General features: G+C 37.9%; 2 protein-coding genes across 2 annotated transcripts; both read left to right on the top strand.

Moving 5' to 3' along the window:
- The first annotated feature begins 964 nt into the window (after window positions 1-964).
- LOC121875815 (sodium/glucose cotransporter 2-like) lies at window positions 965-5,519 on the top strand. Its single transcript, XM_042380508.1, has 5 exons — window positions 965-1,058; window positions 1,562-1,707; window positions 2,196-2,358; window positions 3,148-3,298; window positions 4,275-5,519. The coding sequence occupies exons 1-5, from the start codon at window positions 965-967 to the stop codon at window positions 4,339-4,341; spliced, it is 621 nt and encodes a 206-aa protein (XP_042236442.1). The 3' UTR covers window positions 4,342-5,519.
- A 628-nt stretch (window positions 5,520-6,147) lies between these two features.
- On the top strand, window positions 6,148-13,668 carry LOC121875816 (sodium/glucose cotransporter 5-like; the record flags this gene model as incomplete). The annotated part of the gene is given in 11 exon segments (XM_042380509.1): window positions 6,148-6,318; window positions 8,182-8,253; window positions 8,796-8,900; window positions 10,025-10,189; window positions 10,528-10,726; window positions 10,982-11,208; window positions 11,933-12,176; window positions 12,509-12,713; window positions 12,842-12,956; window positions 13,063-13,150; window positions 13,651-13,668. Coding segments are annotated over 11 exon segments (1,552 nt in total), but the record flags the coding sequence as incomplete, so codon positions are not given.
- Window positions 13,669-21,077: the final 7,409 nt, after the last annotated feature.

Genomic DNA, 21,077 nt, shown 5'->3' with positions numbered 1-21,077 from the left:
CAAGGTGGCCTGTGTCGTGCCCGAGGAGTGTAAGAAATATTGTGGCAGTGAGACAGGTTGCACCAACATTGCCTACGTTGAACTTGTCTTAATCTGCTGCCTGCAGGTATGCTGCCTGGCACGATCTTCTTCCATAATTTCTTCTGTCGCGGGTCGGGGTTTTCTTACAGATAATGAAAAATATATTACTATAAAATAATTTAAGTAAATAATTTTTTTAAACAAGACATTGTTCCCGTATTAAATATGCAATTTGCATTTAGTTTCACTTTTACAGAATTTTTATTTACCCTGTAACAGTAACTGATAATTAGGATAATTATTTCCTTTGTTGTTAATAAAGGGACTTTCTTTTTTAAAGTTGAGCCTATGGATCTTGAGCATATCTCCCAGTTACAAGTTGCTTGTCATTCTGTATTTGTATTACCAGGATTGTCAGGGTTGATGCTGGCTGTGATGATGGCAGCCCTATGTCGTCTCTCACTTCCATTTTCAACTCCTCTTCCACTATTTTCTATCGACATTTGGACAAGAATCCGCAAGAAGGCGACAGACGTGGAGTTGTTGATCGTTGGGCGAGTGTTCGTGGGTGATGGTGGTGGTATCCGTCATATGGATCCCAGTCATCCAGTGAGTCCTGCATCTTGTTGTTCTCAGATTAAATGATAAACATTAGCTAAGTCCACTAATATCCGTTATTCTTATCCTTAAAAGTTACAAACTGTATAATTTCTTATCACCTGTGTTATTTGTCACAGAAACTCGGCGAATTCTCAGCTGTTTGTGTACATCCAGAGTATCTCATCCTTCTTGTCTCCACCCATCTGCGCCATCTACCTCCTCGCTATATTCTGGGAACGAACCACCGAGCCTGTAAGTCCTCTGAAATACCTATCAAATGGGTGATGTATAGGTCATGAAAGCACAAATTCTTTCAGTTTAGAGTTGTATGGCTTATGGTAAAATGATTTTGCAGGAGCCTTCTGGGGTCTCATTGTCGGGGTCATTGAATGATCCGCTTCATCATGGAGTTCGCCTTTGTTGTCCCGTGTGTGGAAGTAAGCGGTGGCAGGCTTTATACTTTGGCAGTAGTAACGCAAGTCTATGTGATATAGAGGTTATCTCAAACATTTTTATAGTATCTTAAAAATTTCAATGAATGATGTAAATATAGTTATGAAAGAAACAATATAAAGACAACCTGACAATCGGGCCATTGTCATTAACCCTTGGACAAGAATGACACCTTGAAGAATTGATTTATGACCCGAAAACCGTGTCATGGCAAATTATCAAAAGCCAGTTCAGGTTTGGTTAGGTTGGCGTGACCATAGCCAAAACCATTTAACCAAACACACAGGATCCCAAACCAGTATCGAAACACTTTTAATTCCAGAAATTGGCCCCTTCTTAACACAAAATTATGCCAATTATACTGAATGAGACATGGTGGATCGAAAGTATTTATTTAGCATTTTGGTTTGTATTTTTATTTGTGGAATCCATTAACTATCATGACATTTTTGAGTTGACACTGAACAAGACCTGACTCTCCTCACAGGCGAGGACCAGGATAAGAGGCCTGAGTGGATCAAGATCATCGTGGGCAACGTCCATTATCTACACTTTGGTTGTATCCTCTTCCTCATCGTCCTTGTGATCACCATCGTCGTCTCTTACCTTACTGAACCCATACCCAAGAAATGTGTAAGTAGTAATGAAAATTATTGGTATTGTTTTTATTGATAGTCGATATGATTTTTTTATTGTAAACCTTAAACTTGTCAGATAATATTAATATCTACTGTACATTTCAATCCCTCTAATATAGTTTTATAAATAATTCTACAATATTGCTAAGGTTAATTCCACCGTAAATAAAATTGAAAGTTTTTATCATTATCTGTTAATGTTTATTGTAAATGTCACACCGAAAAACTTACTGTAAAACGATACTTAGAGAGCCCAAGCAAGAGCATGTGGGTATGGTTATCATGACTACGACGTATGGCAAGATGGCCCTAATGCTTATACCATAAAAGACCCTTCGCAGACTAGAGCAGAGAACTTTCCCTAGGTGCTATTTCCGTGTGTTATTTACCAGTGGAAAGAAACGTCGAACTCTGATGACTGGTTGATGGTCGTTCTGGACCTGTGTTTTGGCACACAAAATTTTCACAATGTTTGTCACACAGATACAACGCCTGACATACTGGACCCGTCACAGCCAGGAGGTGCGTGTGTCTGTGAGAGAGTGGAGGAACGAGACCCAACCAAAAGACGACAAAGTCGAACTTCAGTTTCAATCCAATGAAAATAGTATCCACAAGTCAGGATCTACTGCGAGCACTACACAAGGTACGTTTAATAATATTAACAAATAATAATAATAACCTAAACTTCAATATAAGAACCAATAATGACTCATTATGTTACTGTTTAACACACTTCATTGTACAAGATAAAAGAGTAACATCAAAAGTAGATGGGCAGCTACCCAACCGGGAGGTACTACCGCCTGGGAAGATATTGGAAGCATATTGTATTGTCTAATGGTAGACCCTGTTGCCATATGGCATCACAAAAATTGTGACCAAATTCCAGGTTGCTGATCTGCCTTTTCTCTTCATTTACAATTGCAGGGTTTCAATTGTTTCTCTTACTTTGAGAACCCAACATACATATATCGTTTCTCACTATTGATTATTATTATTATTATTATTATTATTATTATTATTATTATTATTATTATTATTATTATTAGTAGTATAGTAGTAGTAGTAGTAGTAGTATATTTTTATTTAATATCGTTTTTATATTTTATATTAATTATTACTAATATTATTATTATTATTATTATTATTATTATTATTATTATTATTATTATATTTTTCACAGGCCCTGATGTGGGTCATTGACCTGTGCCCTGGTGAGCTAATCCCTTATAAAAAAATGCGTCAGTTTTCTCACCTAATCAGTCTTAAGTTCTAAAATATTTTCAATTCAGATGATTGTAGGAAAATCTAATTTTACACAATGCATGAACTTTTCTTAATAAAATTAACTTACAAAAACCCTTTAAGCAAACGGACAGTCATTCCAATAACATGTAACGGCTGAGGAATTAAAACACTTGGGTACCCACAGAAGTACCTGCATGGAGGCGCTGTATCAACTGTGTGTGCGGGGTAGATACACAGAAGGTCACCGCCCCACAGGAGGACCCAGCAACCCAGGAAACACCAGAAGAAAAAGCCAAGAGAGCGGCAGAGTTCTTAGAGAAAAAAACCTGGACGAAGTAAGTATTTTAACTTCACTCATTACTAATTTATGTGTTTTGTACCTATCATTCTGTCCAAACTAACCTGTTGGCAGAATTACTCAGATATCCAACATGGTTCATTACAACTGTAGGCCTATATGCTTCTTCTATGTGAAATCCTTACAGTACTTGATCAGATTTTCAAGATGACTGAACGATCTTTAACCAGTCGAGGCAGAAATGTTTCACACACGTAATAATTTCATGTTATTATACATCTAACAGTTTGTGAGATTAAAACCTGATCGTACGTATAAATAGCAGGTCGTTATAGTAACCTAAAGTGCTTATAATGACCCCGAGTAACGTACAGATACTCATAATAACCCCAAGTATATAACAGGTGCTCGGTTACAAGCGAATTACAGGTGTTCATAATTACCCCAGGTGAATCACAGGTCTCATAAACTAACCAGGTGTCCAAGCGACTAATAGGTACCCATCAAGACCCACAGGTAATGACCCTACTTGAATCCCGGATGCTAATGACAATTAACACTACTGAGGATTTTTTTAGTTAATAGAATATAATATACATGTACAATATTATCTTTTATAGTATAACGCGGACATACTGTACAGCACGTATAATGAAGTCAAGTCAGTCATCTGCAGACAGAATTGCCATTGCTGTACTTTACTATTAACTTTTATTCCTTCATTTACTTACATCTATTATCATTAAAAATCGTCATAGGTTGTATAGTGTTGGGGAGCTCACGGTTTTGTTTGATTCCCTATATAGTTCATTATTTTTATACTGCTTCTTAATCAGTAAATTTATGTATCAAAATTCTTATATCAACTTTGTTATTGTATATATTTTTCCTATATACAGTAACACGAAACACTCGTTAGAAATAGTTCCTGAAATATTTAGTACTCTGTTTAGGTGTACTCAGTGCAATTAAAAAAATACTTGACGGTAATGCATTCATGTGTATCTTTGCAGTGTTGTTGATGGATTAGCGATCCTCATCATGACTATTGCAGGCTTTGTCTGGGGCTTCTACGCATAGACTGAATTGAACAGTGGCATATTGTGTGTTTTATTCTTATAACAGGTGATGATCTGCATATACATATACCTGTATATATACTGTATATATATATATTGGATGTCATAACCAGCTGGAGTTATTCAACATTCAGTGATAACACAAAATGGGTGGTGTTGGTTGTGAACATCTACGGAACGCGGGCAGTCCTTTGTCACCTGAGGTTAAGTGAGAATCCACAAGAGTCCACGTCAACTTGATGTTTGGATAGATCAAGATCATCATAGTTTACATTAAAGTTGGTGGCATCAAAATACTTTGCACAGATGTTCAGGTTCATTGCAAAATCTGAAAAGTTTAAATTATTCAAAACATGTTCCATCAACGTCTGGTCTTCGTACATTTCATGTCGACTTTTAGTAAAAAAAATCCTGGATATTTTGTATATAAGTTTTATATACAACTTGTTGCTATTACATATACTTTATTGGTATAAAATATATACAAATTGTACTACAAAATGTGAACAAAATTCTATGTTGGGCAATAGAGGGGTGTAAGTTTTCACTGTACGAGGAAAAGAAGTTTTTGGAAATAGCAATACTGTATACACAATTTACAAAACACATTTAAGTCCTGTAGTTTAAATTTCATCATAAATTGCATTTTATAAGGTGTTTTACTTTCAATTAGTCGGATTATTAGGAGTTATGATTTTTATTTTTTTTTGCTTGCACAAAGACATTACTGTTGCCTTTAGAATAGATGCATGCGCTATTTGCTTTGATTAATAATATATTTAACATACTTGACTTACTAATTAAAAAAGAAAATAGAGAGAGGTGATAGAAATACAATTCATAACATTAACAGGCAAGAGGTGTTTTTGATCTTCACTATAATCAATTTGTGCCTCCTGTATATTCAGTAGCACAAATACACTGTATACTGTACAGCACTGTCTTTGTTCATCCCGGGCCTCTGTAATGTATGGCTCATCTACAGCTGTATTGTTTATTACTCTTTAATTATGCTGTAGTTCTTCACATTACTTAAGTAAACAATATGGACGAATCAAAACGTATCTCAGGTTTTGCTACTGGATTGTTTAGATGATTTTTAGTACCTTCTACTCATGTATTGTGTATGTCTTCTGAGTACAATAAGTTTATAGAAAAATAAGAAAATATAAAAGTAAATTAATGAGTTTCTCTTGTAACCTACAGCACGTACACTTATTATTTTTTATAATGGAGTTTCAGGTTGACACGAGGACAGACGACTAGCTTGGTGAGAAACCATTTCGTACTCAAACACCATAAGAGACAAACGCTGTATCCACTTCACTGCCACACCCTAAAGGTGAAATGTTGAATGGAACTGTGGAGGATTTGCTTGTCTTGCGAGGCCTATACAAAACAATATCTTAACCCAATGAATCCAATCAATTTTACTTATTCTTAGCGCGACTGTGTTACGAATTAGCCTAGATTATGTTATCTTGTTACATGCCACAGCGTCTATTGTTTTTAAACTGAAATCTTTGAAGAAATTGACGATATCTAAAATGTCATAAAAAGATAAGACTCACTGAGGCTACAAACAAATTATCCACTATCCATCACGTCTTACAAAACGAACTATTTACTTTATGATTTACCTATATTTTAATATTTTCAAAGTGATTACCTTTAATGTTACACAAAATTACGATTTTTCTTATAACGAGAGTATGTTAAGAAACAGAAAACATTTAGTATTATCTAATGCCGACTGATTCTCTGGTATCATACTATAAAATTCCCCCCCACCCCCGGGCTTGCTTAACGGTCTGACGGTCAGTACACAACGAAACGTGGAAGTGTGTAATGGTTGCTCTCCGTTATGGCATCTTTGAAGGCGGACAATATTACTGAGGATGAAGAAATACAACTTCAATGGGAAGACATCCTGGTTCTGGTCTTGTACTTCGTTTTCGTGCTCGCTGTGGGCTTGATTGTAAGTTATGACATCATGATGGCATACCTCATTTGTGGAGGAATGAAGGAATACTTGATGGAATATAAGATACGAACCATTATTGCATTTGACCACCACTTTTCCTCTTAAATTCTAGCGCTATTCTTATATGGCAAATTTACGATATAACCACTTAAAATTACTGCCACTAAATTCACCACAAAACCCACCAAATTTTACTCAAGTGAGGACATTTGGCCAAGTGTGGCACTCCCTTAACAGGAAGTAAATAATGGCTTCCTAACGGTCATCTCACCAAGTAAATTTAGAGGGTGAGAGTTGGTCTTTATTATGTGTTGGAGGGATTTGTCCTTGCACTAACACTGGTGCCTAATACAATAATAATGTGATCCGGTTGATAGCGCTATGTGGCACCGAATCTATATTGGATTTATAGGTAAATTACCTTACCTGTTCAGAGGTAATTACCGTGCTTGTTCAGTAGGAGAGAGATATTTTATATTACTTTGTTCTTTTACGTAATTGTTGTTTAATGTTACATATATTAATTTACAATATGTAAGTATTAAGTAAACCAGCCTATGTTGTGTATTAGTTAGGGAAATAGTTTGATAATTGGCGACATGGAATCAGTACTGTGTAGGTCACTGGTCCACCAGCTCATCTGGTGAGTGGGACTGGGGAGAGGCAAACGAGCCTGGCTGGCCTGAGAATGTGGTCCAAGGGTGGTACAGTTGGTCTAGTCTCAGGATATATGTATATGGAGACAAATGGTTTATTCTATTGTATTGTTCAAGTGCATGGTAAGGCTGAGGTTAGGGTTTAGGTTTAATTTAGGCTGTGGTTGTTTGTATTTCATTTGTGGTTTTACTTGTCTTTGTAAATACATTCCCTAATTTTATTATGTTAAGAAATTATGCAGTGTATGATTCCTCCTCAATATGAGTTAATCTGAGGCTTATTAAGAACCTGGCGGATATAATACTAGTCATTATACGGTTGTCACCACGAGGTCAAGTCTTAAATAGCGGAGGTAGGCGTGGCTTAGTAGTTGACCTCCGTTATGTAAGGTGGCGCTGGTTGACCTAGACCACGAGGCATACACTGGGGAATTCGTGGGGTCGGCTACTCAGCGACAAACAGCGTTTGTAGGGGAGAAATCCACTACAACAGTATCTCACAATGCCATTAGAAAGGCACACTTCACATGAAGAGAACATGTATAGCGTGCAGTTCACTACCACTCATAAAATAATCAATGCTGTGATATTTACAACAAATCTTCCACAATTCTTTAATTTATATCGCCTTGTAATAACATAAATCAGTAACAACAACAAACTAGACAAGTTAACAAGTTTTCATGTAAGTGTTAACGTAACCTCCAACGACAAAATCTAAGCAATTATCTAATAAGGTGTAAATTGTCATATAACACTCTAGAGAGAGAGCACATTCACAGTATACTATCGCGTTGTCAATTTACACACTAACATGGTCCATAGGCATCCACCTACCCATCTCTCCTAAAACTAGGCTTTTCAAATTATACATATCGCGGGTGGAGACTCCCTAGATTTTATTACGTTCCAACCCCCAACTGACATGCGTTATAACTTCGAAACTATGGTGTATTGTCACTATGGTCGTGGAGTCATTTATTCTTATGTATGTCTTAGGAATACACCTTGTAATCTATTTTGTGTGTGTTTTTTTAGACAAGTTCTAACGTACGAAAGCTGCTTCAGTTACGATATATGTTGGTACCTCCAAAGTTCTTTACTGGTGTCTTTTTCGCTTCACGACCGGTACACTTCTCAATCAAGGAGTCAAAATTTATAATGGATATAATTGACTGAACTGGAACTCCATCTCCCACAGTCGTCGTGGAGAACCAAGCGGGGCAGCGTCTCCGGATATTTCCTCGCCTCCCGCAAAATGCACTGGATACCCGTAAGTATACAGTATGTCTGTTTACAGTATTTCTATAGAGGCCCCAAGGTCTCCCGCTGCGTATTTGCCTTTTGATTCATTTAATTAAAACCACTAAATCTCGTTTTTTTTCTAAACTTGTCTTATCAATGGTTTTATCGCAATATCAGTTCACACCAATACTCAAGCCTCACATTCCACACTGATGTCATACATCCACACTGATGTCTCACACCCACACTGATGTCTTACACCCACACTGATGTCTCACACTCAGTGATGTCTCACACCCACACTGATGTCTCACACCCACACTGATGTCTTACACCCACAGTGATGTCTCACACCCACACTGATGTCTCACACCCACACTGATGTCTTACACCCACACTGACGTCTTACACCCACACTGATGTCTCACACCCACAGTGATGTCTTACACCCACACTGATGTCTCACACCCACACTGATGTCTCACACCCATACTGATGTCTCACACCCACACTGATGTCTCACACCCACACTGATGTCACACCTATATTGGGCCATTTATCCTCCCTCAGGTGGGCTCGTCGCTGTTTGCCAGCAACATTGGATCAGGTCACTTTATTGGACTGGCAGGGTCAGGAGCCGCCTCAGGTATAGGCATCGGTGCCTTCGAGTTAGACGTAAGTGTCTATAAGGTGACTTCACTCTTCTCTAAGTCTATTATATTCTGAAATATACCTGTTTAATTTTATTTTTTTTCAAGTATCAGTAGGATTCATGTGTATTTAAGAAATATACTGAAAACTGTTTTAAACGTTTACCTCCCGTTCGTAATTGGATTTTGTGCATTTTGGTAAGTGCCGCTGTTACGACAGTCGCCATCTATTGGTTAAGTAAAAAGGTGGTGAGGACTGCCAAGAGTCTCCACTCTGGACTCTATTAATGCTCCGACTCATTCATCCGAGGTTTGGTGTTGGGTTAAACACCCGAGTCCCGACTCTATTCCGAGAACAGCCAATCGAATTGTGGACGACAGTATGGTTGGCGGTCGTGGGTCTCGCCTCCTCCTCCATAGTGATGAGTACTATGGTGGACAAAAGTCCCTTCCCTCAGCCCTCCCTCTCTTTCTCCCTCTGGTCCCCATCCCCCGTTATATGTACTACACAGTACACCATCTGTTGGACGATTACATCACCTCCCTCAGTTACTTCGGCATTCGAACCCCAGGTGATTCAGTCACATTGTGACTGGCTGAGGGAAGGAACTTTTGTCCACCATAGTTAAGTTAAGTACTGTATATTGTAATTGATTTAATTGTAGGTTTAACAGTGTTGTTTTGTCAACGGCTAAATTCTCGAATTGAGCAATTTTCCTACTTAGTTTTGTCATTATTGTTTCTTGTATGCATTGTAAATAGTTTATATTAAATTGCTATTTTACTTGATGGTTTTGCTTCACTGATATGAGATTAACCAGCCTTTGACAACGTTACATGGTATACGGTTACTGTAACACCGCACAGGAACGTCCTCCTTTTATCATTACTTAAGCACCCAAATCCAATATATTACTGTTGATGTAATAATATGCATCACTATATTGGTTTTGGATATATAGCTACATCTTAGTACTGTATCGTCATATGTCTACTGCATATCATAAAAAATATTTCTGAGATATAAAATCCATCACACTTTACGGATAAGTTTAAAGTAACACCTTATATGTACTGTGTTTGAAGGTTCCGCGATCTGTTGCTGGGATGGCTGTTCAATGCCTGTACAGAGTTGTTGCACACTTTCAGGCCATCTTCGTGCTGATGTTATTGGGATGGGTGTTCGTGCCTGTGTACTTGAGCTCTGGGGTATACACCATGCCAGAGTACCTCAGAGAGAGGTTTGGCGGCCAGAGGATAAGGGTCTATCTCTCCTGCCTCGCTATTATCCTTTCAATCTTCACCAAAATATCGGTAAGTTAACCTGTAATAAAGATATCTATTATACCTTATTGAGCTTAATCAAATCTGGTCTCTCATAATCTCCGGACTATACCTATTCATTTGACTTTTCCCAAGACTTTGATGATCCATACTCTTATTAACTTACTTCGTAATATTTTTCTGAATCAAGAAAGGACCAAAAATTTCTATACCGTTCTTGGTCATTGAGATTAACTTTTGATAATTGTTAGTTAGTTATCGGAGCTAATTCTTGACATTTCTGACCAGTGCTATGATACATGTGCCAACCTGCCTGAAATTATTGATACAATTTAACCTCTGAGGAGCCTTGTTGACCCTTGTTACAGGCTGACTTGTACGCGGGGGCGCTGTTCATCCAGCAGATGTTGAACAAGAACAGCGTTGAGTGGATGTACCTCAGCATCATGATTCTTCTGGCCATCGCTTCCATCTTCACCATCACTGGAGGACTCACGGCCGTCATTTGGACTGATTTTGTGCAAACTATCCTCATGGTTGTCGGCGCCTGTATCCTTATGGGCATGTGTGAGTACTACGTTTGTGTGAGTATGCTCCAAACTTATGAAAAATTGGTACACTGTTATAATTCTGTTTTTACCTCTACTAATCCCTCTAACAACTTAATTTATTTCTTAGTAACAATATCCAATACATTAATCCCCTAATTCTTTCTTTGTAATCGTATTACCCTTACCACCACACAAATCTTACTCGCTCTACCACTCCTTACTAACATTACTTCCCCTACTAACATCATACAATGTTTTCTTTCTCCTGAAGCCTTTTATGAGGTGGGTGGGTACGATAGATTGGTGGAGGACTACTTTTACAGTGTACCGAACAAGACCAGATTCTCCACCATAGACAACACCACCAACTGCGGGGAGCCTCCAGCTTACGCCATGAACTTTATCAGGTCTATTGAGCCTGGGGTATCTGACTTGCCCTGGACTGGTATGTTCTTGGGCATCACAATCTCCAGCATCTGGTATTGGTGCACCGACCAGGTGAATAAAATTTACCATCCATTGAGGCTCTAACTAGAAATGGGAAATCAGGGGAGTCCACAAAACTCACAGATTTTTGTACAAACTAAACTGGATCACAAAATCTCAATTGGTTAACGAGTTCCAGAGAGCGAAGGATATATACACTTGTTTCACATACTACTGTATTGAGCGCTTGAGAGCAAATTCTTTTTGCACTGTATCTCGTGTCGTTTATGATACAGTAAAAATATGTCCAGTGTATGCTAACTAACTTTTTACGGCAATTTTTGTTATAAGAAGACTTGCAGACTATATTCTCACTTAAGGAGATGTTTGATTACTACACCAGTTACATAAGGTGACTTAATTCGGTGGAAACAATACCTTAAACAGGTAATGTGATTTGCCTTTACTAATTTCAATGTACAATCTATACACACAGAGAATAGAGTAAGTGGTTTATTAGTATGTAATTACCACCGAGTCAAAGTACCAGATATAATTATGTACAGTCACCCAAAAAAGTCCTGTCGCGAACCACGAACCCTGAGATTCAGACTCGTGAATCCGAAGCAGTAGACACTGATACATTGTTCTGTCCATAAATGCTTCGGATTCAAAAGTCTGAATCTCGGGGTTCATGGTTCGCGACAGGACTTTTTTGGGTAACTGTACAACAGCTTTGGTATAGTTAGTGTGTTTACTACAGTACCACCCCCCACCCCCGCCCCTTCCCACACAGGTTATCGTACAGAGGACGCTTTCTAGCAGAAATATGCTTCACGTCAAGGGTGGCTGTGTTCTGGCCAGTCTCCTCAAGTTCCTGCCTCTCTTCATGCTAGTTTTCCCAGGGATGGCAGCCAGGATACTCTACACTAACAAGGTGGCCTGTGTCGTGCCCGAGGAGTGTAAGAAATATTGTGGCAGTGAGACAGGTTGCACCAACATTGCCTACGTTGAACTTGTCCTTAATCTGCTGCCTGCAGGTATGCTGCCTGGCACGATCTTCTTCCATAATTTTTCTTCTGTCGCGGGTGGGGGTTTTCTTACAGATAATGAAAAAAAATATATTACTATAAAATAATTTAAGTAAATAATTTTCTAAAACAAGACATTGTTCCCGTATTAAATATGCAATTTGCATTTAGTTTCACTTTTACAGAATTTTTATTTACCCTGTAACAGTAACTGGGATAATTAGGATAATTATTTCCTTTGTTGTTAATAAAGGGACTTTCTTTTTTAAAGTTGAGCCTATGGATCTTGAGCCATATCTCCCAGTTACAAGTTGCTTGTCATTCTGTATTTGTATTACCAGGATTGTCAGGGTTGATGCTGGCTGTGATGATGGCAGCCCTCATGTCGTCTCTCACTTCCATTTTCAACTCCTCTTCCACTATTTTCTCTATCGACATTTGGACAAGAATCCGCAAGAAGGCGACAGACGTGGAGTTGTTGATCGTTGGGCGAGTGTTCGTGTTGGTGATGGTGGTGGTATCCGTCATATGGATCCCAGTCATCCAGTGAGTCCTGCATCTTGTTGTTCTCAGATTAAATGATAAACATTAGCTAAGTCCACTAATATCCGTTATTCTTATCCTTAAGTTACAATAACTGCATAATTTCTTATCACCTGTGTTATTTGTCACAGAAACTCGGCGAATTCTCAGCTGTTTGTGTACATCCAGAGTATCTCATCCTTCTTGTCTCCACCCATCTGCGCCATCTACCTCCTCGCTATATTCTGGGAACGAACCACCGAGCCTGTAAGTCCTCTGAAATACCTATCAAATGGGTGATGTATAGGTCATGAAAAGCACAAATTCTTTCAAAGTTTAGAGTTGTATGGCTTATGGTAAAATGATTTTGCAGGGAGCCTTCTGGGGTCTCATTGTCGGGCTGGTCATTGGAATGATCCGCTTCATCATGGAGTTCGCCTTTGTTGTCCCCGTGTGTGGAAGTAAGCGGTGGCAGGCTTTATACTTTGGCAGTAGTAACGCAAGTCTATGTGATATAGAGGTTATCTCCAACATTTTTATAGTATCTTAAAAATTTCAATGAATGATGTAAATATACTTATGAAAGAAACAATATAAAGACAACCTGACAATCGGGCCATTGTCATTAACCCTTGGACAAGAATGACACCTTGAAGAATTGATTTATGACCCGAAAACCGTGTCATGGCAAATTATCAAAAGCCAGTTCAGGTTTGGTTAGGTTGGCGTGACCATAGCCAAAACCATTTAACCAAACACGGTCTGATAAAATATCAAGCTTACTTTTAATTCAAAGTGGCCCCTTCTTAACTTCAATTATACCGGTATACTACAGGCCGAGACATGGTGGATCAAAGTATTTATTTGCTTATTTTGGTTTGTATTACTTATTTGTGGAATCCATTAACTATCATGACATTTTGAGTTGACACTGAACAAGACCCTGACTCCCTCCTCACAGGCGAGGACCAGGATAAGAAGGCCTGGAGTGGATCAAGATCATCGTGGGCAACGTCCATTCTGCTCTACTTTGGTTGTATCCTCTTCCTCATCGTCCTTGCAATCCCCTGTCGTCGTCTCTTATACTGGGCTTACCAGAAATGTAGCAAGTAGTAATAGAAAATTATTGGTATTGTTTTTTATTGATAGTCGATATGATTTTTTATTGTAAACCTTAAACTTCTCAGATATCTTAATATCTACTGTACATTTCATCCCTCTAATATAGTTTATAAATAATTCTATTTGCTAAGTTAATTCCCACCGTAAATAAAATTGAAAATTTTTTATCATTATCTGTTAATGTTTGTAAATGTCACGAAATCTTATAGTGAAACAATGCACTTAGAAACCCAAGCAAACATGTGGGTATAGTTATCGCAACTACGGCAGCATATACTTGAATGGCCCTAATGCTTATACCGCCAAGACCCTTCGCAGACTAGAGCAAGAGAACTTCCTAGGTGCTATTTCCGTGTGTTGTTACCAGTAGAAAAACGTCGAACTCTGATGACGCTGGTTGATGGTCGTTCTGGACCGCCATGTTTTGTGACTTTAAAATTTTCTGTCTTTGTCACTGAATACAACGCACAACATACTGGACCCATCACAGCCAGAAGTGATGTGTCTGTGTGAGAGAGTGGAGAACAAGACCCAGCAAAAGGAGCGACAAAGTCGAACTTCAGTTTCAATCCAATGAAAATAGTATCCACAGTCAGGATCTACTGCGAGCACTACACAAAGGTACGTTTGTAATATTAACAAATAATAATAACCTAAACTTCAATATAGAACCAATAATGACTCATTAGGTTACTGTTTTAACACTTCATTATGCACAAGATAAAAGGTAACATCAAAAAGTAGATGAGCTACTGGCCAGGAAGTACTACCGCCTGGGGAGATATTGGAAGCATATTGTATTGTCTAATACGTGGAGCCCTGTTGCCATATGGCATCACAAAAAATTATGGCCAAATTGGGTTGCTGATCTGCCTTTCTGCTTCATTTACAGTGCAGGGGTTTCAATTGTTTCTCTTTACTTTGAGAACCCAACCTACTGTATCGTTTCTCACTATTGATTATTATTATTGTTATTATTATTTATTATTATTATTATTATTATTATTAGTAGTAGTAGTAATGATAGTAGTAGTAGTAGTGAGTATATTTTTTATTAATATCGTTTTATATTTTATATTAATTAATACTAATATTATATTATTATTATTATATTTTTCACGGGCCTGATGTGGGTCGTGGCTATGCCTGGTAGGCTAATCGTATAAAAAAAAATGCGTCAGTTTTCTCACCTAATCAGTCTTAAGTTCTAAAATATTTTCCAATTCAGATGATTGGCAAGGAAAATCTAATTTTTACAATGCATGAACTTTTCTTAATAAAATTAACTTTTAAAGCCCTTTAAGCAAACGGACGTCATTCAATAACATGTAATATTTGAGAATTGAAACACTTGGGTACCCACAAGGAAGAGTACCTGCATGGAGGCGCTGTACCAACTGTGTGTGCGGGTAAGATACACAGAGTCACCGCCCCACAGGAGGACCTTTTTCCCAACCCGGAAACACCAGAAGAAAAAAAAGCCAAAAGAGGCGGCAGAGTTCTTAGAGGGAAAAAAACCTGGACGAAGTAAATGTTGCTTCACTCGTACTAATTTATGTGTTTGTATATCATTCTGTCCGACTAACCTGTTGGCAGAATTACTCCAGAATATCAACATGGTTCATTACAACTGTAGGCCTATATGCTTCTTCTATGAAATTACAGTACTTGATCAGATTTTCAGATATTCAGACGATCTTCCCAACCAGTCGAGGCAGAATGTTTCCACGTAATAATTTCGTATTTAACTATATACATCTAACAGTTTGTGAGATTCAAGAAACCTGATCATTGCATGCAATACTTAGGTCGTTATATAAGTAACCTAAAGTGCTTATGAGGCGGCCCGAGTAACAATACAGATACTCCTATACTTAGAAGTATATAACGATTGCTCGATTTACAGCAATTGCAGTTATTCATAATTACCCCCGGTAAATCACAGGTCTCTTAAACTAACCAGGTGTCCAAGCGACTAATAATTTGCCACATCCAAGACCACAGGTATTTCATGAATCTGGATGCTGTAGTAACATTAACACTGAGGATTTTTTTAGTTAATGAGAATATAATATACATGTACAATATTACAATATTTCCCACCTTATAGTATAACGCCGGACATACTGTACAGCACGTATAATGAGAGATCAAAGTCAATTGTCTACGGAGCAATTACTGACTGCTGTACTTTACTATTAACTTTTATTCCTTCATTTACTTGCATGTATGGTAAAAATCGTCTTAGGTTTATAATTATTTTGGGGAGCTCAAAGGTTTGTTTGATTCCCTATATAGTTCATTATTTTTCTTTGCTATAGCTTTAACAATCAGTAAATTTATGTATCAAAATTCTTATATCCAACTTTGTTGTTGTATATATTTTCCTATATACAGTAACACGAAAAGTACTCAACAAAGCAGTTCTGGAAATAACAGTACTCTGTTTAGGTATGCTCAGTGCAATTAAAAATACTTGACGATGCATTCATATGTATCTTTGATGTTGTTGATGGTTGTGATCATCATCATATTCAACCCGAAGCTTTATGGGGCTTCTGCACTGGGCGAATTGAACAGTGGCATATTGTTTTACTGCTTACTGGGTGATGGTCTGCACGCCATATACCTGTGTATATATACCTTATGCTATATATATTGGATGTCATAACCAATGGAGTTATTCAGCATTCGGTGATAACACCAAAATGGGTGGTGTTGATTTGTGAACATCTACGGAACGCAGACAGTCCTTTGTCACCTGAGTTTAAAGTGAGAATCCACAAGAGTCCATCAACGATGTTTGGATCAAGATCATCACCGTTTAGATTGAGCAGCATCTAAAAATACTTTGCACAGATGTTCCATTCATTTAAAATCTGAAAGGTTTAAATTATTAAAACGTGTTCCATCAACGTCTGGTCTTTCGTACATTTTCATGTCGACTTTTAGTAAAAATCCTGGATATTTTTGTATATAAGTTTATATACAACTTGTTGCCCTAATATATACTTTATTGGTATAAAGAAACCTCTTACAAATTGTGCACAAAATGTGAACAAAATTCTGTATTTGAGCGGCAGGGGTGTAAGTTTTCCATGGCAAAGAGAAAAGAAAGTTTTTGGAAATAGCAATACTGTATACACAATTTACAAAACACATTCAATCCTGCTGGTTTGAAATTTATCATAAATTGCATTTTATAAAGGTGTTTTACTTTCAGTAGTCGGATTATTAGGAGTTATGATTTTTATTTTTTTTGCTTTACCTGGCCTTTAGAGAATAAGATGCATACTTTATTTGCTTTGATTAATAATATATTTAACATACTTGACTTCACTAATTAAAAAAAGAAAATGAAGGTGATAGAAATATAATTATAACATTAACAGAGGCAGGGTGTTTTTTGATCTTCTACTATAATCAATTGTACCTTCTCTTGTTTATTGCTAAGCCCTGCCATCACTAACACAGCACTGTCTTTGTTCATCCCGGGCCTCTATGATATTCTTATGGCTCACATGCCATTGTTTATATTTAATTATGCTGTAGTTCTTACATGCTTAAGTAAACAATATGGACGAATCAAAACGTATCTCAGTTTTGCTACTGGATTGTTTAGATGATTTTTATACCTTCTACTCATGTATTGTGTATGTCTTAGGTTACTAATAAGTTTAGAAAAATAAAAATATAAAAATGAATATTGAGTTTCTCTTTGTAACCTACACTTTTGTACATATTATTTTTATAATGGAGTTCAGGTTGACACGAGGACAGACGACTAGCCAGTGAAACCATTTCGTACTCAAACACCATAAGAGACATGCCATCACTCTACTGCCACACCCTAAAGGTGAAATGTTGAATGGAACTGTGGAGATTTGCTTGTCTTGCGAGGCCCTATACAAAACAATATCATAACCCGTGAATCAAATACATTTTACTTATTCTTAGCGCGACTTGTGTTGCGAATTAACCTGGATATGTTATCTTTGTGCATGCACAGCGTCTATTGGAAATCTTTGAAGAAATTGACGATATCTAAAATATCATAAAAGATAAGACTCCACAGAGGCTACAAACAAATGTCTGTCCATCATCTACAAACGAACTATTTACTTTATGATTTACCTATATATTTTAATATTTTTTCAAAAGTGATTACCTTTAATGTTACACAAAATTACGATTTTTCTTATAACGAGGTATTAGAAACGAAAACATTGCATTATCTAATGCCGACTGATTCTCTGGTATCATACTATAAATTCCCCCCCCCACCCCCGGGCTTGCTTAACGGTCTGACGGTCAATCACACAACGAAACGTGATTATATGAGGTTGCTCTCCGTTATGGCATCTTTGAAAGGCGGACAATATTACTGAATGAAGAAATACAACTTTTAATAGGACATCTGGTTCCTGGTCTTATACTTCGTTTTCGTGCTCGCTTCTTGAAGCTGATTGTAAGTTATGACATCATGATGGCATACCTCATTGTGGAGGAATGAAGGAATACTTGATGGAATATAAGATACGAACCATTAACCCATTTTGACCACCACTTTTCCTCTCCAGAATTCTAGCGCTATTCTTATGCTGGCAAATTTTATAACCATAAAATTACTGCCACTAAATTCACCTAAAACCCACCGTTTTACTCAAGTGAGGACATTTGGCCAAGTGTAACACTCATAACAGGAAGTAAATAATGGCTTCCTAACGGTCATCTCACCAAGTAAATTTAGAGGGTGAGAAGTTGGGTCTTTTATTATGTGTGTTGGAGGATAACACTAACACTGGTGCCTAATACAATAATAATGTGATCCGGTTTGATAAGCGCTATATGGCACCGAATCTATATTGGATTTATAGGTAAATTACATGATGGTGATAGCGGAAGATATTTTATATTACTTTGTTCTTTTACGTAATTGTTGTTTAATGTTACATATATTAATTTACAATATGTAAGTATTAAGTAACAGCAACCTATGTTGTGTATTAGTTAGGAAAATAGTTTGATAATTGGCGACATGAATCAGTACTGTGCCAGGTCACTGGTCCACCAGCTCATCTGTTGAGTGGGACTGGGAGGCAAACAGGCCTGGCTGGCCTGAGAATATGTGGTCCAAGGGTGGTACGAAGTTGGTCTGTCTCAGGGTATGTATATGGAGACAAATGGTTTATTCTATTGTATTGTTCAAGTGCATGGTAAGGCTGAGGTTGATTTAGGTTCTTAATTTGGGGCTGTGGTTGTTTATTATTTCATTTGTGGTTTTACTTGTCTTTGTAAATACATTCCCTAATTTTATTATGTTAAGAAATTATGCAGTGTAGTTCCTCCTCAATATGAGTTAATCTGAGGCTTATTAAGAACCTGGCGGATATAATACTAGTCATTATACGGTTTACCCTTCTTGTGACCACTAGTGGCAGGGGTGTTTATGCTTTCACGATCAAGTCTCACCTCTTTGACTGGTGATGACATAACAATAGTGATAAGGCCGAAATATATCTAGGATTAAGTGGTTACTGCACATGACTTAATGTCGACCTTTTACGGAAAATGCTAAGAATTACAGTGTGGGGCACGTTGTATTTGGGTTCACACTCAGGATGGGATGGAGAAAGGAAACTCACAATGTGCTCTCTGTATACATGTTGTATTGGATGTACAATGCAGCTTGGTGCTGGGAAGTGGCAGCGTGGTTACAAGCGTGATGTAGAGAGAGCTGGTTGGTGAGGGTGCTCAGAGGAGGACCAGCTTGTGGGTCGCCATGCTCGCCGGCTGGAGCGAGGGCCGCCAGGCAGCGGCGGAGGAGGTGGTGTTGGTTGCTGCAGCTGTAGCTAGAAGACAGTGGTACGATACGATACGAAGTCTTTAGTTAAGAGGTGAAAGAAGATTATTAGGAGTTGAAGGAAAAGTGGTGAAACTGAAATCAGGTCCACTAATGGCGCAGTCTCCCCATGCATATGGCTTTAACTTCCCATCTCTGGCACAACCCCAGATACCTCTAGATGGCACTGTGGGGTATATGATGTTTAGTTCACACTCAGGATGGAATGGAGAAAGGAAACTCACAATGTGCTCTCTATATACATGTTGTATAGGATGTACAATGCAGCTTGGTGCTGGGAAGGCAGCATGGTTAAGCGTGATGTAGAGAAGCTGGTTGGTGAGGAGGCTCAGAGAAGGACAGCTTGTGGGTCACCATGCTCGCCGGCAGGGAGCGAGGACCGCCAGGCAGGCGGAGGAGGTGTGAGGCCACCAGGCAGCGGCGGAGGAGGTGTGGTGTTGCTGGCTGGTTGGTGTAGGTAGAAAGAGATCGATACGATACGAAGTCTTTAGTTAAGAGGTGAAAGAAGATTATTAGGGGTTGAAGGAAAAGTGGTGAAACTAAAATACAGTAGGAGTAGAAAGAATCTGGGCTCAACCAGATCGCTTCATCTTTCTTATTGGTGTTTTGTCTTTGTTCTGCTCCTTGGGTCGTCAGACCTTTGTATTAATATTGGTTTTATTTATATAATGCTGCTTATTATTATTATTTTTTATTATTGTTGGAGTTAGAAGAGCCGCCCAGGTCCTTGTGTAACTGGGAGGGTAGTCATTTTTTTTTTTTTTTTTTTGAGGTGTTAGTTAAGTGTTAGTTGTGTTAGTCTAAAAGGTACTATATGGAGAGGCCTGCCAGGTTCTTAGTGGAGCTGGTTGGTCACTCATCTTTATTCCTCTAGTAATGTTTTATGTAAAATGTGTATATTGAGGGCAGGGAGGTGGTTCAATTACTTCTTCCTGGCTGATATAGCTGGGAGGTAATCATTATTATTATTATTATCATTATTATTATTTTTTTTTTTTTGATGGAGTTAGTGAGCCCGCCCGGTCCTTGTGTGGGAGGGTAGTCACATTTTTTTTTTTTTTTTTTTTTTTTTTTGCTAAGATGTTAGTTCAATGTTAAATGTTAAATGTTAAATGTTAAATATTAGTTATGTTAGTGTAAAGGTACACTGTGGAGGCCTGCCAGGTTCTTGTGGAGCTGGTAGGTCACTCTCATCTTTATTCTCTCTATTAATGTTTTATATGTATATTGGGGCAGGAGATGGTTCAATTACTTTCTTCCTGGCTGATTTAAACCAACTGTGTTCTTGGAATTCTTCGTTGTCTATATTATTTATCCAATTTTGATATGTTTCTGTGTTAAGTTCAGTCACTTTTTCAAATATTTACAGCTTTGTTGTGTATATCTACATTGATTGCTAAGAG

This window comes from Homarus americanus, unplaced genomic scaffold, assembly GCF_018991925.1.
Source record: "Homarus americanus isolate GMGI-L3 unplaced genomic scaffold, GMGI_Hamer_2.0 scaffold52910, whole genome shotgun sequence".
NCBI classification, from domain to species: Eukaryota; Metazoa; Arthropoda; class Malacostraca; order Decapoda; family Nephropidae; genus Homarus; species Homarus americanus.
Note: the sequence above shows the minus strand (reverse complement) of the source record. Positions and strands in the feature narration are given on the sequence as shown.